Below are 21,514 nucleotides of genomic sequence, written 5' to 3' on the forward strand. Positions count from 1 at the left end.
TTTATTATTCTTAACAATAAAACAAAAAAAATACTTGAACATTGATTTAAATTGTTTAAAAATCTGAAAATCATTTTTAAGGTTGTATTTTTTTCTGTAAAATTGTCTTTCTGAAAGTTATAAGAAGCAAAGTAAAAAAAAAAAAAGAATTTATTTAAACAAGTGAAGACCAAGTCTCTAAAATATTTTCTTGGATTTTCAAATTCTATTTGAGTTTTGTCTGTCTTAGAATTAAAATTGTCGAGCAAAGAGAGACCAGCTTGCTAGTAAATAAATACAATTTAAAAAATATAGGCGGCTCACTGGTAAGTGCTGCTATTTGAGCTATTTTTAGAACAGGCTAGCGGGCGACTCATCTGGTCCTTACGGGCCCCGCCTTGGTGACCCCTGGACTACGGTGTATCTTTTGAAAGAAATGGGAGTAGTCAGTTAGTGGATTTTTTTAATAATCTCAGAGCATTTTTGTTATCGTGAGGAATATGAATCAAATTATGAACGATACGGAGTGTAAACTGTCTCTGGCCAAGAAGTGAGACCACCAGGTGACACAATACCAGTGCGGTGAACGGTCAATCGGTCACAACATCGAAATATAAACTTTGATCTATGAAGTCGTTTTAAAATAGATTTGTTGGTGGGGTTACAAAGACGTCGTGGATCTTACAAGTTCGAAAGGTTGTCCTGGCGTTCTGCTGTCCGACGTCACCTCGCTCAAATCTTTCCACGCCGTGGTCGGTTTGAGCTGTTGGAACGGCGGTCCGTGGAAGACCCCGTCCACCCACTCCCTTAGAGTGGCCACCGGTGATTCCCGCCTCCTTGCCATGTTTGACGGAAAGCCAGGAGAGGAGGAGCCCGTGGATGACAGCATGCAGGGCGGGTATTCAGGCTCCAGGTCGGGGTCTAAAGACACAGCAGTGCGGGCAATGGACCAGATTTTGGGTTTGGTGTCCGTCCCTTGCGCATCTGGGATCGGATAAAAGCTGGCGGTCTGGTCGTGGACCGTCGCAAGTTTGGGAAAGTCTGGAGACAATCTCTCGGACTCTGGGTCGTACGCCAGGTGACCACGCGAGATGTTTGGATCCGCTTCGCCATCCTCTGCTAGAAACCCCGGCTTCGGCTCACAGTCGGACACGTCGGACTCCAGCAGGTCGAAGTCCTCTAGGTCGCTTTGCAAATCTGCAGACTGTCGATCTTTAAAGGGGAACATTATCACAATTTCAGAAGGGTTAAAACCAATAAAAAAATCAGTTCCCAGTGGCTTATTTTATTTTTCGAAGTTTTTTTCCAAATTTTACCCATCCCGGAATATCCCTTAAAAATCTTTAAAGTGCCTGATTTTCGCTATCTTTGAAGCCACCATCCATTTTCCTGTGACGTCATCCAGTGATGCCAGATTTAGCGACATTAGCTTGGATTCAGACTGTGATTTCAGCGGCTTAAGCGATTCAACGGATGGTTGGAGTATGGAGGCAGATAGCGAAAACGAAATTGAAGAAGAAACTGAAGCTATTGAGCGAATAGCTATTGACGCGATTCGGCCATGTCTGCCTTAGCATCGCCGGTAAAATGTGCAGACCAACGATCGGAAGTTTCGCATCTTGTGACACTGGATCAACTTAAATCTGTCGATTGGTAAGTGTTTGTTTGGCATTAAATGTGGGTGAAGGGAAACGCTGGATGAAAATATAGTTTCAAATGTACATATAGCACTGCAAGATATAGCGACATTAGCTCGGATTCAGACTCGGATTTCAGCGGCTTGAGCGATTCAACGGATGGTTGGAGTATGGAGGCAGATAGCGAAAACGAAATTGAAGAAGAAACTGAAGCTATTGAGCGAATAGCTATTGACGCTATTCGGCCATGTCTGCCATAGCATCGCCGGTAAAATGTGCAGACCAACGATCGGAAGTTTCGCATCTTGTGACACTGGAGCAACTGAAATCCGTCGATTGGTAAGTGTTTGTTTGGAATTAAATGTGGGTGGAGGGAAAATATAGTTTCAAATGTACATACAGCTAGCCTAAATAGCATGTTAGCATCGATTAGCTGGCAGTCATGCCGCGACCAAATATGTCTGATTAGCACATAAGTCAATAACATCAACAAAACTCACTTTTGTGATTTTGTTGACTTTATGGTTGGAAATGCATCTGCTTTGAGTGTCGCAGGATATCCACACAATCTTGCCATCTCTGTAGTCGCATAGCTTTCGTCGGTAAAGTGTGCGGAACAAACGACTCACCATTTCGTGGGCTTTCCCCTCACCCTCGTATTTTGAACAAATTTCGTCCAATTTCTCTCCACTTTCGCATCTTTGGGCCGGTGGTGCAACTTGAATCCCTCCCTGTTAGTGTTGTTACACCCTCCGACAACACACCCTACGAGGCATGATGTCTCCAAGGTTCCAGAAAATAGTCGAAAAAACGGAAAATAACAGAGCTGAGAGGCGGTGTTTGTAATGTGTTTGAGAAAATGGCGGCTTTATTACCTCGGTGACGTCACATTCTGACGTCATCGCTCTCGTAGCGATAAATAGAAAGGCGTTTAATTTGCCAAAATTCACCCATTTAGAGTTTTTTTCAATGCCGACTCACCTGGATGATCTTTGTCACCTTTGAGAGACTTCTCTGCTCCGTCGCTGTCTTCATCGCGGCCTCTGTCGTCCGAGCTTTTACACGCTCGCGGCGACCACGTCACCTTGTTCTCTTTCTTCAGCCTTCTGCGAGCGTTGGCAAACCACGTGGACACCTGGAATAGACGCACCTTTTTTAAAGGTTGCCTGAGACCCGGCCCTCGCGGTTCTTTAGGGCCACAACCACTAGGGCAGGGGTGTCCAAAGTGCGGCCCGCAACTAATTGTTTACCCGCTCGCCGCACACTCTGGAAATGCTATTGCAAAAATAAAAAAGAACACTTAAAAAAAGGGAAATTAGGATAAATTTAACGAGAAAAATTTGCAATGTTGACACAAAGCTGCCATGCAGGCTGTTTTTAATGTATTTTGTGTTTCTTTATTTTTCTTTTTGTGCCAAAAATAAAAATGACAAAAAATCTATGTTATAATTCAGTGCTGCCCAACCACCGGGCCGCAGAATAATTTTTTTATTAATTTTTATTAAAAAAAAATATATATATATATAGATATTTTTTATTCTTTATCAAATCAGCATAAAAAACACAATATACACTTATAATTAATAAACCAACCACAAAAACCTCCCCTTTTCATGACAAAACGTCCCTTTTTCATGACAAAGAAAAAAAAAAAAGGACATCCCCCGGGCCGCAGGACCAATTATTAAGCGTTGACCGGTCCGCGGATACAAAAACGTTGGGGACCACTGTTATAATTAATTTTTTTCAAGGCCCCAATCACTTCTAGTATCCATCCATTTTCTACCGCTTATTCCCTTTTGGGGTCGCGGGGGGCGCTGGCGCCTATCTCAGCTACAATCGGGCGGAAGGCGGGGTACACCCTGGACAAGTCGCCACCTCATCGCAGGGCCAACACAGATAGACAGACAACATTCACACTCACATTCACACACTAGGGCCAATTTAGTGTTGCCAATCAACCTATCTCCAGGTGCATGTCTTTGGAAGTGGGAGGAAGCTGGAGTACCCGGAGGGAACCCACGCAGTCACGGGGAGAACATGCAAACTCCACACAGGAAAATCCCGAGCCTGGATTTGAACCCAGGACTGCAGGACCTTCGTATTAGGGACGGCGTGGCGCAGTGGGAGAGTGGCCGTGCGCAACCCGAGGGTCACTGGTTCAAATCCCAACTAGAACCAACCTCGTCACGTCCGTTGTGTCCTGAGCAAGACACTTCACCCTTGCTCCTGATGGTTGCTGGTTGGCGCCTTGCATGGCAGCTCCCTCCATCAGTGTGTGAATGGGTAAATGTGGAAGTAGTGTCAAAGCGCTTTGAGTACCTTGAAGGTAGAAAAGCGCTATACAAGTACAACTTAAATTAAAAATAAATTGTGAGGCAGACGCACTAAGCCCGCACTTCTAGTATTTCACTTTAAAATGTTTTGCGTTGTAAATATTGCATATATTGTGTGGTTGCCATATAAAAACTTCAAAGTTTTCTTTGACAGAAGAGCATAGAACAGACAAAATAATAGTTCAAATGTAAAATCTAGAGATTTCGATCCTGTAACTCAGTGGTCCCCAACCACTGGTTGGTACTGTCATGCCAAATTTCTTCCCCCCTACAAAAACCTTCCCCCCCGGAAGAAACTACTTGAAGGACCCCAATGAGGGTGGAAGGACCTTAAAGGGGAACATTATCACAATTTCAAAAGGGTTAAAAACAATAAAAATCCGTTCCCAGTGGCTTGTTTTATTTTTCAAAGTTTCATTCAAAATTTTACACCTCCCGGAATATCCCTAAAAAAACTCTAAAGTGCCTGACTTTCGCTATCCGTATATCCACCGTCCATTTCCCTGTGACGTCATACAGGGCTGCCAATACAAACAACATGGCGGTTACCACAGCAAGATATAGCAACATTAGCTCGGATTCAGACTCGGATTTCAGCGGCTTAAGCGATTCAACAGATTACACATGTATTGAAACAGATGGTCGGAGTATGGAGGCAGATAGCGAAAACGAAATTGAAGAAGAAATTGAAGCTATTGAGCGAATAGCTATTGAGGCTATTCGGCCATAGCATGGGTGTACCTAATGAAGTGGCCCATAGCATGGCTGCCTTATTAGCATCGCCGGTAAAATGTGCGGACCAAACGATCAGGACTTTCGCATCTTGTGACACTGGAGCAACTTAAATCCGTCGATTGGTAAGTGTTTGTTTCGCATTAAATGTGGGTATCTAGTTTCAAATGTACATACAGCTAGCATAAATAGCATGTTAGCATCGATTAGCGTAGCATGTTAGCATCGATTAGCTGGTAGTCATGCCGTGACCAAATATGTCTGATTAGCACATAAGTCAACAACATCAACAACACTCACGTTTGTTATTTCGTTGACTTAATCGTTGTAAATGCATCTGCTGGTTATCCATACATCTCTGTGCCATGTCTGTCTTAGCATCGCCGGTAAAATGTGGAGACACTCTGGCACATTCAATGGGGGTCTGGCGGCAGATTTCTTGCCAGTGGTGCAACTTGAATCCCTCCCTGTTAGTGTTGTTACACCCTCCGACAACACACTGACGAGGCATGATGTCTCCAAGGTTCCAAAAAATAGTCGAAAAAACGGAAAATAACAGAGCTGAATGTGAAAATGAAAATGCCGGGTGTATTACCTCGGTGACGTCACGTTTTGACGTCATCGCTAAAAGACCGATAAACAGAAAGGCGTTTAATTTGCCAAAATTCACCCATTTAGAGTTCGGAAATCGGTTGAAAAAATACATGGTCTTTTTTCTGCAACATCAAGGTATATATTGACGCTTGCATAGGTTTGGCAATTTTGAGTTTTGGGGTTTGATATTTTTTATCAGATGGCAATTTTCGCCAGTTCTGTTGTGTGTGTAAAATTTGGTGAGTTTTGAAGCATGATAAGAGGGTCAAACTACAGCTCAAAGAGGCAAAAATGACATTTTTTAGGAAACTTTTGTTTTGAAGGAGTTTTTGCCAACGTCCTGTTGATTTTTGCTGAAGGGTGTAAGTTTATGAAATCTGGGTCTAAGTCAGACCTACATAGAGGTTTTTGTTTCATGTCTCTACGACATTCCTAACGAAAGTTACAAGCAGTTTTGTCTGTGTTTTTTCCTAGGGGGCGCTAAAGCGCAATTTTGAGTTTTGGGGTTTGGTTTTTTTATTATATGGCAATTTTCGCCAGTCCGGATGTGTGTGTAAAATTTGGTGAGTTTTGAAGCATGTTAAGGGGGTCAATATACAGCTCAAAGAGGCAAAAATGACATTTTTTCGGAAACTTTTGTTTTGAAGGGGTTTTTGCCAACTTCCTGTTGGTTTTTGCTGAAGGGTGGAAGTTTATGAAATCTGGGTCTAAGTCAGACCTACATAGAGGTTTTTGTTTCATGTCTCTACGACATTCCTAACGAAAGTTACAAGCAGTTTTGTCTGTGTTTTTTCCTAGGGGGCGCTAAAGCGCAATTTTGAGTTTTGGGGTTTAGTTTTTTATTAGATGGCAATTTTCACCAGTCCTGATGTGTGTGTCAAATTTGGTGAGTTTTGAAGCATGTTAAAAGGGTGAAATTACAGCTCAAAGAGGCAAAAATGAAATTATTTAGGAAACTTTTGTTTTGAAGTGGTTTTTGCCAACTTCCTGTTGGTTTTTGCTGAAGGGGGTAAGTTTATGAAATCTAGGTCTAAGTCAGACCTACATAGAGGTTTTTGTTTCATGTCTCTACGACATTCGTAACGGAAGTTACAAGCAGTTTTGTCTGTTTTTTCCTAGGAGGCGCTAAAGCGCAATTTTGAGTTTTGGGGTTTGTTTTTTCATCAAATGGCAATTTTCGCCAGTCCTGATGTGTGTGTAAAATTTGGTGAGTTATGAAGCATGTTAAGGGGGTCAATATACAGCTCAAAGAGGCAAAAATGACATTTTTTCGGAAGCTTTTGTTTTGAAGTGGTTTTTGCCAACTTCCTGTTGGTTTTTGCTGAAAGTTGTTAGTTTATGAAATCTAGGTCCAAGTCAGACCTACATAGAGGTTTTTGTTTCATGTCTCTACGACATTCCTAACGGAAATTACAAGCAGTTTTGTCTGTGTAATTTCCTAGGGGGCGCTAGAGCGAAATTGTGAGTTTTGGGTTTGATATTTTTCATCAGATGGCAATTTTCGCCAGTCCTGATGTGTGTGTAAAATTTGGTGAGTTTTGAAGCATGTTAAGGGGGTCAAATTACAGCTCAAAGAGGCAAAAATTACAAATTTTTCCGGAAACGTTTGTTTTGAAGGGGTTTTTGCCAACTTCCTGTTGATTTTTGCTGAAGGGTGTTACTTTATGAAATCTAGGTCTAAGTCAGACCTACATAGATGTTTTTGTTTCATGTCTCTACGACATTCCCAAAGGAAGTTACAAGCAGTTTTGTCTGTGTTTTTCCTAGGGGGCGCCAGAGCGCTACTTTGAGTTTTGGGGTTTGGTTTTGTATTAGATGGCAATGTTTGCCAGTCCTGATGTGTGTGTAAAATTTGGTGAGTTTTGAAGCATGTTAAGAGGGTCAAATTACAGCTCAAAGAGGTAAAAATGACATTTTTTAGGAAATTTTTGTTTTGAAAAGGTTCTTGCAAACTTGCTGTTGGTTTTTGCTGAAGGGTGTAAGATTATGAAATCTGGGTCTAAGTCAGACCTACATAGAGGTTTTTGTTTCATGTCTCTACGACATTGCTAACAGAAGTTACAAGCAGTTTTGTCTGTGTTTTTTCCTAGGGGGCGCTAGGAGCGCAATTTAGAGTTTTGGGGTTTGGTTTTTTATTAGATGGCAATTTTCGCCAATCTTGATGTGTGTGTAAAATTTGGTGAGTTTTAAAGTATGTTTAGGGAGTCAAATTACAGCTCAAAGAGGTAAAAATTACATTTTTTCGGAAACTTTTGTTTTGAATGGGTTTTTGCCAACTTCCTGTTGATTTTTGCTGAAGGGTGTAAGTTTATGAAATGTGGGTCTAAGTCAGACCTACATAGAGGTTTTTGTTTCATGTCTCTACAACATTGCTAACGGAAGTTACAAGCAGTTTTGTCTGTGTTTTTTCCTAGGGGGCGCTAGAGCGCAATTTAGAGTTTTGGGGTTTGGTTTTTTATTAGATGGCAATTTTCGCCAGTCCTGATGTGTGTGTAAAATTTGGTGAGGTTTGAAGCATGTTAAAAGGGTGAAATTACAGCTCAAAGAGGCAAAAATGAAATTTTTTTAGGAAACTTTTGTTTTGGAGGGGTTTTTGCCAACTTCCTGTTGATTTTTGCTGAAGGATGTCAACGTATAAAATCTAGGTCTAAGTCAGACCTACAGAGGCGGCGGTATAATAATAATAAAACCTTAGAAATACAATAGGGTCCTCTCTCCCAAAGGTACATTCGGTCCCTAAATAATCCAAAATGGGGCCACAAACAAGACAATTGTTTGGAAAAAGCCACAGGTGGTTTTGGGCTCTCACCTGTGTGAGTGTCATCCTGGTAATGATGGCCAGCATGATCTTCTCCCCTTTGGTCGGGTAAGGGTTCTTCTGGTGCTCCTGCAGCCAGGCCTTCAGGGTGCCCGTGGTTTCCCGGGTGGCATTTTTACGCCGCGAAACTCCTTCGGACGAGGAATACCTGAACAAAGTCTGTTATAAGTAATATTTCTTGTAAAAACAACAAAAAACTAAACTGTTTGTGTTTCCTCGCCACTTCATTGTTCACTTGCTACGATGTCAGTGCATCACAGATTTTGGAGTGCTTTGAGATTTAAGTTTTCAAATTAGATTTATGTTGTTTTTAAAAGGTGTGTTTAAATGCATATAAAATTCATATGAATCCTAAAAGACGTAATATTCCTACTTTGCGGGAATTCACCTACAAAGAGGGTTTCCAAAACTTGACCTCAGTGTTTGGGTATGACAGGGGTGTCCAAAGTGCGGCCCGGGGGCCATTTTTTAACGGCCCCACGGCACATTTTAAAATACTATGGAAACAAATTAAAAACATGAAAAGTGGTACAAAAGCGCAAACAGGTGAAACGTAACAAGAACATGTTGCAATGTTTACTCTAATAACACAAAGCTGCCATGCAGGCTGTTTCTTTCTTTAAAAAAAAAAAAAATAATGAATCAAAATCAATTAGTGAAGTGAATTATATTTATATAGCGCTTTTCTCTAGCGACTCAAAGCGCTTTACATAGTGAAACCCAATATCTAAGTTACATTTAAACCAGTGTGGGGTGGCACAGGGAGCAGGTGGGTAAAGTGTCTTGCCCAAGGACACAACGGCATTGACTAGGATGGCGGAAGCGGGAATCGAACCAGCAACCCTCAAGTTGCTGGCACGGCCGCTCTACCAACTGAGCTAAACCGCCCCAATTATGAATTATTGACCAATTCAAGGCTCCGATTACGTCACATTAAATATTCCAATTTGAGATATTTTTGGGGGCGAATGTTGCATATTTTGTGTTTGCCATATAAAAAACTGAGCTGTTTTTTTTTTTTTTTTTTCAAAGAAGGGCCTAAAACATGGATGTCAAACTCTGGCCTGCCGTGTAATTTCATTTGGCCCTTGAGGCAATATCAAATTAACATTAGAGCTGGCCCGCCGCTGTAACACCACATTCACCGCTAATACTCATACTCGTCAACGATCCCAATTTTCCCGGGAGACTCCCGAAGTTCAGTGACCCTCCCGAATTTCTCCCGATTTCCACCCAGACAATAATATACATAATATATGCGGCTCATACACACACAAGGCATACTTGGTCAACAGCCATACAGGTCACACTGAGGGTGGTTGTATAAACAAGGTTAACACTGTTACAAATATGCGCCACACTGTGAACCCACAGCAAACAAGAATGACAAACACATTTCGGGAGAACATCCGCACCGTAACACAACATAAACACAACGGGACAAATACCCAGAAACCCTTGCAGCACTAACTCTTCCGGGACGCTACAATATACACCCCCGCTAACACCAAACCCCGCCCCAACTCAAACCCGCCGCCCAAAAAAAAGGCATTAAATTTGTGTTTTTATATTATTTGATATGCCATTGATATTTTTTAATTATTTTTATTTTAACCTGTATTTTGTATGTCACTATAAAGTTATATAAGCCTTGCTTGGTCAATATTCAATGCAAAACTTGTTTGGGTCCCTATTAAGGGCTTAACTTGTTCAACCTCGGCCCACGGCTTTGTTCACTTTTAAATTTTGGCCCACTCTGTATTTGAGTTTGACACCCCTGGCCTAAAACAAACAAACAAAAAACTTAAACTACAAAAAAAACGTATAATTGACGAATAGACCTGAAGTTGATCTCGAAACCATTGTGTTAAAAGTAAACAGTACCTTTTTTTTTAACACTTTAATGAGTAGGACCCCTTAGGATCAGTGTGTTTTGTTTTTAAGTGTCATTGCACAAAAAAATAATAGTGAATTAAAATCAATGTTGTTATGAGTTGTTGACCTTTTTACAGCTCCAATTATTATATAATCTCAAATATTCTACTTAAAAATATTATTGGGTGAAAATATTGCATATTTTGTGTTTCTTTCCATAAAAAACATGGTTTTCTCTGACAAAAATAGCATAGAACTTAAATATTTAAAAAGGTCATATTGACAGATAGACCTGATGTTGATCAAGAGATTTAAAACTTGAATAATAATGAAAATAATAATACTGAATAATGACTCATCTTTAACATTTTATTTTTACCCAAACCCTTTGGGGTCCCCGGCCGGGATCAAGCCTGAGTGGAGGCCTTAATGCATATTTTTTCATTCATATATTGTATTGGTTTTTAAAATAAATGGCCCCCGCTTGCTTTGATTTTTCAGTGTACGGCCCTCAGTGGAAAAAGTTTGGACACCCCTGGGGTATGACGACATCATTTGTGCTGAATGGACACTTTGTTAGTATTTGAACAGCGGTGCAAGGCCACTGAAATATATAAATGTACATTTCAAATAATTGTTTTGCTTACCATTTCGTGGCTAAATATTACAACTCATCTCTCACCGTGACAGAATATAATTAACATTTTTCTGCACTTTTTATAAATATGTAACTACCGTATTTTTACACTTTTTTTTAGTCAAACTTGAATCCAATCTGAGGCATGTTTTTTGTACCTCAAAATAATTAATGTGCTGCACGCCACAGGGGACAGCGGAAGCTCCAGAGTTCAAACAAAATAGTAGAAAATGCTATTTTTACGGTAAAATTATGGCCAGTTAGTAAACTGGTTTACAAAACAAAACAAAAAATTTTTTAGCTTTCAAGTGTTTGGTTGTGTTTTTAGTACATTGCTTTAAATGGGGAAATGGTTCCAATATTAAATTTTTATTGTTATTTTATTCTACTTTTTACAGTAAAATATTGTCGACTGAGTTTGCTGCTAATATTATTTTTTTAACTATAAAATCAATTTTTAAAATTATTATTTTTCAAAGTATCCTGTTCTTTTTACACTAAAATCTTGGCCACTTAGTAAACTGGATTGAAAAAAAAAGAAAAAAACAAAAAAAACAAACACTTTTTTAGCTTTGAAGTGTTTGGTTGTTTTTTAGTACATTACTTTAAATGGTAAAATGGTTCCAATATTACATTTTTTATTATAATTTTATTCTACTTTTTACGGTAAAATATTGTCGACTGAGTTTGCTGTTATTTTTTTTAAATTTAACTATAAAATCTATTTTTAAAATGTTTATTTTTCAAATTACCCTGTTCATTTTACACTAAATCTTGGCCACTTAGTAAACCGGTTTAAAAAAACAAAAAAACCAACAACACTTTTTTAGCTTTGAAGTGTTTGGTTGTTTTTTAGTACATTACTTTAAATGGGAAAATGGTTCCAATATTGAATTTTTATTATTATTTTATTCTACTTTTTACAGTAAAATATTGTCGACTAAATTTGCTGTTGTTTTTTTTAAATTTAACTATAAAATCAATTTTTAAAATGTTTATTTTTCAAAGTACCCTGTTCTTTTTACACTAAAATCTTGGCCACTTAGTAAACTGGTTTGAAAAAAAAAAAAAAAAAAAGACACTTCTTTAGCTTTTAAGTGTTTGGTTGTTTTTTAGTACATTACTTTAAATGGGAAAATGGTTCCAATATTACATTTTTATTATTATTTTATTCTACTTTTTACGGTAAAATATTGTCGACTGAGTTTGCTGTTATTATTATTATTTTTTTAAACTATTAAATCTATTTAATTTTTTTTTTTTTTTTTTTTAAGTACCCTGTTCTTTTTACACTAAAATCTTGGCCACTTAGTAAACTGGATTGAAAAAAAAAAGAAAAAATAAATAAATAAATTTTTTTAGCTTTGAAGTGTTTGGTTGTTTTTTAGTACATTACTTTAAAAAGGAAAATGGTTCCAATATTATATTTTTTATAATTATTTTATTCTACTTTTTACGGTAAAATATTGTCGACTGAGTTTGCTGTTATTATTATTTTTTTTAACTATAAAATCTATTTTTAAAATTTTATTTCTCAAAGTACCCTGTTCTTTTTACACTAAAATCTTGGCCACTTAGTAAACTGTTTTGAAAATAAATAAATGAAAAAAAGACACTTTTTTTTAGCTTCGAAGTGTTTGGTTGTCTTTCAGTACATTACTTTAAATGGGAAAATAGTTTCAATCTTACATTTTTATTATTATTTTATTCTACTTTTTACAGTAAAATATTGTCGACTGAGTTTGCTGTTATTATTATTTTTTTTAAACTATTAAATCTATTTTTGAAATGTTTATTATTCAAAGTACCCTGTTCTTTTTACACTAAAATCTTGGCCACTTAGTAAACTGGTTTGAAAAAAATAAAAATTAAAATAAAAAGACACTTTTTTTTAGCTTTGAAGTGTTTGGTTGTTTTTTAGTACATTACTTTAATGGGAAAATGGTTCCAATATAGAATTTTTATCATATTATTCTACTTTTACAGTAAAATATTGTCGACTCAGTTTGCTGTTATTATTATTATTATTTTTTAAATATTAAATCTATTTTTAAAATGTTTATTTTTCAAAGTATCCTGTTCTTTTTACACTAAAATTTTGGCCAATTAGTAAACTGGTAAGAAAAACTGCTAGTTGTTTACCTTAAAATCTACGGTCGTTGTTTTTACAGTGCATTACTCTAAAGTGGAAAATGGTTCTAATAATACATTTTTATTATAATTTTATTTTACTTTTTACGGTAAAATATTGTCAACTGAATTTCCAGTGATTAATATATATATATATATATATATATATATATATATATATATATATTTTTTTTTTTTACTATTAAATCTATTTTTTTAACTTTAATTTTTCTATTTACCAAATCATGGCCACTTAGTAAACTGGAAAGAAAAACTGCTAGCTGTTTACCTTAAAATATGCATTACTCTAAATGGGGAAAATGGTTCTAATATGACATTTTTATCATAATTTTATTTTACTTTTTACAGTAAAATATTGTCGACTGACTTTCCAGTGATTAATTTTTTATTATTATTATTATTTTTTTTACCATCAAATCTATTTTTTAAACTTTAATTTTTCTATTTACCCTGTTATTTTTACACTAAGATCATGGCCAGCTAGTAAACTGGTAAGAAAAACTGCTAGTTGTTTACCTTAAAATATATAGTTGTTGTTTTTACAGTGCACTACTGTAAACGAAAAAACAGTACCACTCTTTTATCTTTTTTTTTATCTTGTTTTTTGTTGTTATTTACTATTGTTGGGAAAACGGTATCACTTTTAAAAATAGATTAGGGTACGATACAGAGTCCCGAGCTGCCAGTTTTTTCCCCGTTAAAGCAAGTCTTTTTAAAGTGCTGTAATTGGAAAAAATGGTGGTGTTTTGTCATCACTTTTTTTTTTGTTTTAATTAACTTTTTACTGTAAAATTCTGGCGGGTCAGATGCAAAAATGTAACTAAAATCTACTGACTTTTTATTTTTATTTTTACGGTGTACACAACGCACAGTTTTTGAACCAGCTTTAAAACCACTTCTATCTTGATTGATTCTTGTACTATTATACTTATAATTTAGTTGATTTTATACTCTATCATTCATGGCCCTTATTGTTATGAAATGCCAATATTAGTTGACGATTTTCTGTATAAACTGTCTTTATTGACATTGCCTTTGCCTTATAGACTAGATTCATGGTCCTTTTTCGAATTCCATATACATTTGATTGGACTAGAACAGGGGTGTCCAAACTTTTTCCACTGAGGGCCGCAAACTGAAAAATCAAAGCAAGTGGGGGCCATTTTTATATTTTTTATTTTAAAAACCAATACAATATATGTATAAAAAATATACATTTAGGCTTCCACTCAGTTATGATGCCTGGGACCCCAAAGGGTTTTGGTCCAAAAAATATTTAAAATGTGTCATTATTCAGTATTATTATTTTCATTATTATTCAAGTTTTAAATTTCGAGATCAACATTAGAAAAAAATACATATAAAAAACACAAAATATGCAATATTTTCACCCAATAACTTTTTTAGTTGGAATATTTGAGATTATATAATAATTTGAGCCTTAATTTGGGATTTTGATTCATTATTACTTCAAAAGAAATCACACTATAATAATTGGGGATCCAAAAGTGTCCTACTCATTAAAGTGTTAAAAATAAACTATCCATTTTTTTTTACTGTTTACTTTTAGCACAATAATCTCGCGATCAACGTCAGATATATCCGTCATTTTTAAGTTTTATTGTTGTTTATGTTTTGTTTTTTTGTTTTAGGCCAGGGGTGTCCAAAAATTCCACATTCTGGAAATGCTATTGCAAAAATAAATTTAAAAAACACTAAAAAAAGTAGAATGAGGTGAAATTTAACGGAGAAAAATTGCAATGTTGACAAAAAGCTGCCATGCAGACCGTTTGTTTTTCTTTTGTCTTTCTTTATTTTGCTCTTATTGCCAATACTAAAAAAAAAAAAAAAAAGTTTATTTTTTATAATGAATTATTGACCTATTTAAGGCTCCAATTACTTCAAATATTTCACTTTATAATGTTGTATGTGGAAATATGTGCATATATTGTGTGGTTGCCATATAAAAACAGTGTTTTCTTTGACAAACGAGCATAAAACCAACAAAATAATAGTTCAAACATAAAATGGACAGATATATCTGAAGTTGATCTTGTAACTTAAGTGTTGAAAGTAAAACAAATAATAATAACAATGAATCACTTTATGAGTGGGGGACCTTTTGGATCCCAAAGATTTTTAGTGGGATTTTATTTATTTTTTCACTGTGAGTACTCAGAAATAATAATACATTTTAATCAATGGTGTCCTGCATTATTGATCTTTTTAGGGCTCCAATTAATACAGATCAAACATTGCTTTCTGAATGTTTTGGGCAATGGGGGAAATATTGCATATTTCAGTTTTACTATAAAAAACAAAGTTGTCTTTGACTGAAAAGGCATAAATCCCTTTTTTTTTTTTTTTTTCCTTTATATCAACCTGAAGTTGATATAAAGATTTACTGCAAGCGTTACATAAAAAATGAAAATAATAATTTGACCTATTTTAACATATTAATGACAGAGACCCTCTATGGTCCCTGGGAGTCCAAAAGGTAAAAAAAAAATGAATCCGTATATTTTGTTATGGTTTGAAAATGAAAAATATCAAAACGGCCCCTGCATGGTTTAATATTTCTGTGTGTGGCCCTCAGTGGAAAAAGTTTGGACACCCCTGTTTTAGGCCTTTCTTTAAAAAAAAACAGCTCAGTTTTCCATCCATCCATTTTCTGCCGCTTATTCCCTTTAGGGTCGCGGGGGGCGCTGGTGCCTATCTCAGCTACAATTGGGCGGAAGGCGGGGTACACCCTGGACAAGTCGCCACCTCATCGCAGGGCCAACAAAAACACAAAGTATGCAAAATTTTCCCCCCAAAAATATCTCAAAGTGGAAAATTTAACGTGGCGTAATTGGAGCCTTGAATAATAATTCATAATGACTCTGATTTTGATTCATTATTATTTTTTTGAATGAAAAAAGTTTATTTCGGTCATATAATCAATCAAATCAATCAACCATTTTGTGTGATCAGTTTTACATTACATGTTATACGTAAACAATTATACACATTTACACAGGAAAGAAAAGAAAAAGGCATAGGTTGAAGCCAAAGCTTATATTTGCCTATCCTATACCTTCACTGAAGATTAGATTGCCTGGAACATCAACGTTAAAAAATTAAAAAAAAATCAATGGGATGAACGTAATTATTATATTTTATAATGTTCAATTATTTCACCTTTCAATGTTTTCTTAAACCTTACCAAAGATGTCTTCAGCTCATCACTGAGCTTCTTCCACCATTTAACTCCTAAAACTGTAATACATTTGTATTTTATATCCCCCCTTGCTTTCCCTATTTCAAAAATCAATATCCCCGTAAATTATTGTTTTCTCCTCTTAAATGAAATAGCCTGAGAATAGAAGCTGTTGTTCTTTACTCTACTCTGAAATATAATTTCCATTGTTTTTAAAAACACAATGTCTGAAAATTGTAATACATTTGAACTTATAAATAATGGATTGGTATGTTCATAGTAGCACACTTTGTGTATTATTCTAATGACCCTTTTTTTGAAGTTTTATTATTGGGTCTATGATTGTTTTATAAACATTTCCCCAAATTTCAATACAATACGTTAAATATGGAAAAATAAAAGAATAATACAACATATACAGGCATTTGTTATTCAGCATGTGTCTTACTTGATAAAGAATAGCAATAGATTTGGATATTTTTCCCTTTAATATGCGGTTTCCAACATAATTTATAATCAATTATTATTCCCAAGAATTTAGTTTCATATACTCTATCAATTTCCACTACATTCAATTTTAATTTTGCTTCACAATTTGTCCTTGCACCACTAAACACCATACATTTTATTGTCGTTTATGTTTTTGTTGTTTGTTTTAAATCCTTTTTAAAACAAATGGAAAAAAGAACAGCTTACTTTTTTACATAGCAAACACAAAATATGCAACATTTCCCCCAAAGAATATCTCAAAGTGGAATATTCAATGTGACGTTGAATGGGTCAATAATTCATAATGTCATTGATTTTGATTCATTGTTATTTTTTAAAGAAAGAAACAGCCTGCATGGCAGCAATTTAGCTCATGAGGAGAACACATGGCGCTGCACACTTAAGCACAGTCTCGCCCTACGCTCTAAGGTTCAGCTCCCGCGTCCGTCTTTTTATTCAAAGTTCCTTAGTCAACATCACTGAGGCCGCCTCTAAAAGGAGTGGTTACATATATTACGCAAAGCGGCATAGCTCAGTTGGTAGAGCGGCCGTGCCAGCAACTTGAGGGTTGCAGGTTCGATTCCCGCTTGTGCCATCCTAGTTACTGCCGTTGTGTCCTTGGGCAAGAGACTTTACCCACCTGCTCCCAGTGCAACCCACACTAGTTTAAATGTAACTTAGATATTGGGTTTCACTATGTAAAGCGCTTTGAGTCACTAGAGAAAAGCGCTACATAAAATATAATTCACTTCATTTGGATATTTTTCCCTTTAATATGCGGTTTCCAACATAATTTATGATCAATTATTATCCCCAAAAATTTATAGTTTCATATACTCCATCAATTTCCACTTGATTCAATTTTAATTTTGCTTCACAATTTGTCCTTGCACCACTAAACACCATCATTTTTCATTGTCGTTTATGCTTTTTGTTGGTTGTTTTAGGCCCTTTTGGGAAAGAAAAACAGCTTACTTTTTTACATAGCAAACACAAAATATGCAACATTTTCCCCCAAAGAATATCTCAAAGTGGAATATTTAATGTGACGTTGAATGGGTCAATAATTCATAATGTCATTGATTTTGATTCATTATTATTTTTTAACGAAAGAAACAGCCTGCATGGCAGCAATTTAGCTCATGAGGAGAACACATGGCGCTGCGCACTTAAGCACAGTCTCGCCCTACGCTCTAAGGTTCAGCTCCCGCGTCCGTCTTTGTATTCAAAGTTCCTGCATGGCAGCTTGGTGTTATTAGAGTAAACATTGCAACATTTTCTTGTTACATTTAACCCGTTTGCTCCTTTATATCACTATTTTACGTTTCAAAAATTTTTCAATCGTATTTTTAAAATGTGCCGTGGGTCCGTTAAAAAAAATACCTGCGGGCCGCAAATGGCCCGGGCTGCACTTTGGACACAGATACCTTATAGACTAGATTTATATGCAGTCTTACGGTCCTTTTTCTAATTCCATTTACATTTGATTGGACGAGAAACACTGTCTAAAATCCAAATATGTATTGGATCACATTGGGATGTGCAAGAAATAGATCTTCAGATGATATTTTGACTGCTAAATAACACAATAATTAGAATAAATGCACACTTACCCATATCTGTCATAAGAATAATGTCCAAATGTGTATTCATAAGGGTAGTATGTGGACGCCTGAGATGCCCCCAAGTTGTGCACAGACGCAGCCGCACTTTTGGGCTCCAGTCCTGCGCCCTGCAAAAAAGTTTTCAGCATAAATCCATTCAATATGGAAATGAATCATGAGTCAAGTGGTAAAATCTCACCCTGCAATAAAGAGGGCTGGCGTCGCCGGCACAGGTGCTGTAGTAGCCTTGGCGCTTTGGGTAGGGGCTGCAGACACCGACGCCGGTGCCCGGGCTGGGCTGGTGCATGCCCGGGGAGCGCAGCACCGCGTGGGATGACGCAGGGGAGCCCGCCTCCAGACAACCGGCCAGACTCGAAGTCATCAGAAACTTCAGAAAGATGACAATTTCGCAGCATGGTTAGAATAAGAAGTAAATGATGACGTCAAGGGATGACGTACCTGCGGTGCGGCGGGGTAGGAATAGCCCAGCTGCGAGTAAGCCATGGCTCGGATCCAAATCTAAGTAGCAAGGCAGCGTCTTTCAGAAGCATGTGTCCATTAAAATAAACTTGCACTTAAACCTTCTGAGCAAAAAAAAAAAAAAAAAAAAATGTTTTTTTTTTCGCCTAATCCAACTTGGGTCGCCGACTTTTACGCACGGTGCGCAGACGTTTACGCACCGCTTTCATTGTAAAACAAACAAAAAAAGTTATTTTGGTCCAGTCCCCATCAGTCTTGTATCCTCGTCCCTGCCGCGCTGATAAGATCCAAAGGCGGGATCGAGCGGGAGATCAAAAGCAAGAATCACTCCGCGCTTCCGATTTTAAGGCGCGCCTCCGTGACGTCACGGAGTGCGCGTCCTGCAAGATGATCGACGAATTAATTCTTTTTTTACACCAGCTTTTATTCAACAAGCGTGTGCGCCGCTCCAGGCGTAATTAGAAAGTCATCAATTCTCCTTTCCAAAAAAATAAAAAAATAAATACAAATAAACACACATTGCTTTTGACGGGGAGGGGGCGTGGGGGGTATGGTGCCTTGACACCGCAATGACAGATGATGATTGATGACTACAACCTGGGATTAGCATAATCGTTTTGCCCCTGTAGTGGAGATAACTTGTCACCATCTCTCCGCCATCAACACATTCAAGTGTGTTTGGGGGGGGATTCAGGTCCCCTCTGCCAGCAAATTAATCAAAGAATAAGCACATTTACCAAGTGAATGGCTTGTCATGTTTTTAATGATCAAGCCTTTAAACATGTCATTTTTGTGGTGTTGTAAAAAAAAATTTTCAGCACTTAAACCAAGCACAATTTTAAATATGGCCAACACATGAATGTGTAAGTGTTTGGGATTGTGTGTGTTTGTGTGTGTGTCGTCATCACAGAGTAGTGCAGGTGCTGACCAGTAGAGAAAGTGTGATGATAACCATAGAAACAGAAACGGAAACTGTATATGTCCCAATTACGGACGTATACATACAGACATACATACGCACACGCACATCCACTCTACAAATATACATACACTTACATACACTCATGTAAACAATAACGTCTTAGCAATCTTTTATCCATACAAGTGTACAACAATCACACTAAGACAAATACACACCCACATTACCATGTATATATACACATATATATACAGACACGCACACACACACATGCACGCAAGGTACTCAAAGCACTTTGACACTATTTTCACTTTTACCCATTCACACACACATTCACACACTGATGGAGGGAGCTGCCATGCAAGGCACTAACCAGCACCCATCAGGAGCAAGGGTGAAGTGTCTTGCTCAGGACACAAGGGATGTGACGAGGTCGGTACTAGGTGGGAATTGAACCAGGAACCGCCGGGTTGCGCCACGCCGTGTATACACATATCTATATATATATATATATATATATATATATATATATATATATATATATATATATATATATATATATACATAAACACACACACATATATATATATATATATATATATATATATATATATATATATATATATATATATATATATATATATATATGGCGGCATAGCTCGGTTGGTAGAGTGGCCGTGCCAGCAACTTGAGGGTTGCAGGTTCGATTCCCGCTTCCGCCATTCTAGTCACTGCCGTTGTGTCCTTGGGCAAGACACTTTACCCACCTGCTCCCAGTGCCACCCACACTGGTTAAAATGTAACTTAGATATTGGGTTTCACTATGTAAAGCGCTTTGAGTCACTAGAGAAAAGCGCTATATAAATATAATTCACTTCACTTCACATATATATATATATATATATATATATATATATATATATATATATATATATATATACAGGACTGTCTCAGAAAATTAGAATATTGTGACAAAATCCTTTATTTTCTGTAATGCAACTAAAAACATGAAAATGTCATACATTCTGGATTCATTACACATCAACTGAAATATTGCAAGCCTTTTATTATTTTAATATTGCTGATTATGGCATACAGCTTAAGAAAACTCAAAAATCCTATCTCAAAAAAGTAGAATGTGTCCTCAGACCAAGTAAAAAAAAAAAAAAGATTTATAACAGCAAAACAAAATCAAACATTTGAAAATGTTAATTAATGCACTCAGTACTTGGTTGGGAATCCTTTTGCACGGATTACTGCATCAATACGGCGTGGCATGGAGGCAATTGGCCTGTGGCATTGCTGAGGTGTTATGGATGCCCAGGATGCTTCAATGGTGGCCTTTAGCTCATTTGCATTATTGGGTCTGGTGTCTTTCAGCTTCTTCTTCACAATAACCCACAAATTCTCTATGAGGTTCAGGTCAGGAGAGTTGGCAGGCTAATGAAGGACAGTAATGCCATGGTCAGTACACCAGTTATTGCTGGTTTTGGCACTGTGGACAGGTGCCAGATCATGCTGGAAAATGAAATCATCATCTCCATAGAGCTTTACAACAGATAAAGCTTCAATAGCGGTATTCCCATGGTGAAGCCACTCCTGAACTCTAGACAATGGAAGTTCCCTCAGTCAGCAATGGTTTGGGGAGCCATGTCAGCTGCTGGTTTTGGTCCACTGTGTTTCATCAAGTCCAGAGTCAATGCAGCTGTGTACATGCTTCCATCTGTTGTGTGTTAATGTGTATTTATGTGTATATATATGTGTGTATATGTGTATATATGTATATATATATATATATATATATATATATATATATATATATATATATGTATATGTATATACATATATATATATATATATATATATATATATATATGTATATGTATATACATATATATGTATATATATATATATGTATATGTTTACATATGTATGTATGTATGTATATGTTTATATGTACATATGTATGTATATATATATGTATATATGTGTATATGTATGTATATATACATATGTATATATATGTGTGTATACGTGTATATGTATGTTTTTCTCCTTTTTTTA

General features: G+C 36.6%; 1 protein-coding gene across 1 annotated transcript; it reads right to left on the minus strand.

Annotated features, from left to right (window-relative positions):
* Positions 1-438: 438 nt before the first annotated feature.
* Positions 439-18,821, minus strand: irx4b (iroquois homeobox 4b). Its single transcript, XM_061881478.1, has 6 exons — positions 18,511-18,821; positions 18,251-18,439; positions 18,061-18,179; positions 8,088-8,244; positions 2,598-2,751; positions 439-1,191 (listed from the first exon to the last, which is right to left on the minus strand). Exons 1-6 carry the CDS (start codon positions 18,553-18,555, stop codon positions 641-643), a joined length of 1,215 nt encoding a protein of 404 aa, XP_061737462.1. The 5' UTR covers positions 18,556-18,821; the 3' UTR covers positions 439-640.
* Positions 18,822-21,514: the final 2,693 nt, after the last annotated feature.

Source organism: Nerophis ophidion, linkage group LG21 (genome assembly GCF_033978795.1).
Source record: "Nerophis ophidion isolate RoL-2023_Sa linkage group LG21, RoL_Noph_v1.0, whole genome shotgun sequence".
Classification (NCBI taxonomy): Eukaryota; Metazoa; Chordata; class Actinopteri; order Syngnathiformes; family Syngnathidae; genus Nerophis; species Nerophis ophidion.

Excerpts from the sequence above, each read along its gene's own strand:
- irx4b (XM_061881478.1), bottom strand. The coding sequence starts at position 18,555 with ATGGCTTACTCGCAGCTGGGCTATTCCTACCCCGCCGCACCGCAG. Across the intron at positions 18,180-18,250 it reads CCAGCCCTCTTTATTGCAGG|GGCGCAGGACTGGAGCCCAA; the intron begins GTGAGATTTTAC and ends ACTTTTTTGCAG. Across the intron at positions 8,245-18,060 it reads TATTCTTATGACAGATATGG|GTATTCCTCGTCCGAAGGAG; the intron begins GTAAGTGTGCAT and ends GACTTTGTTCAG.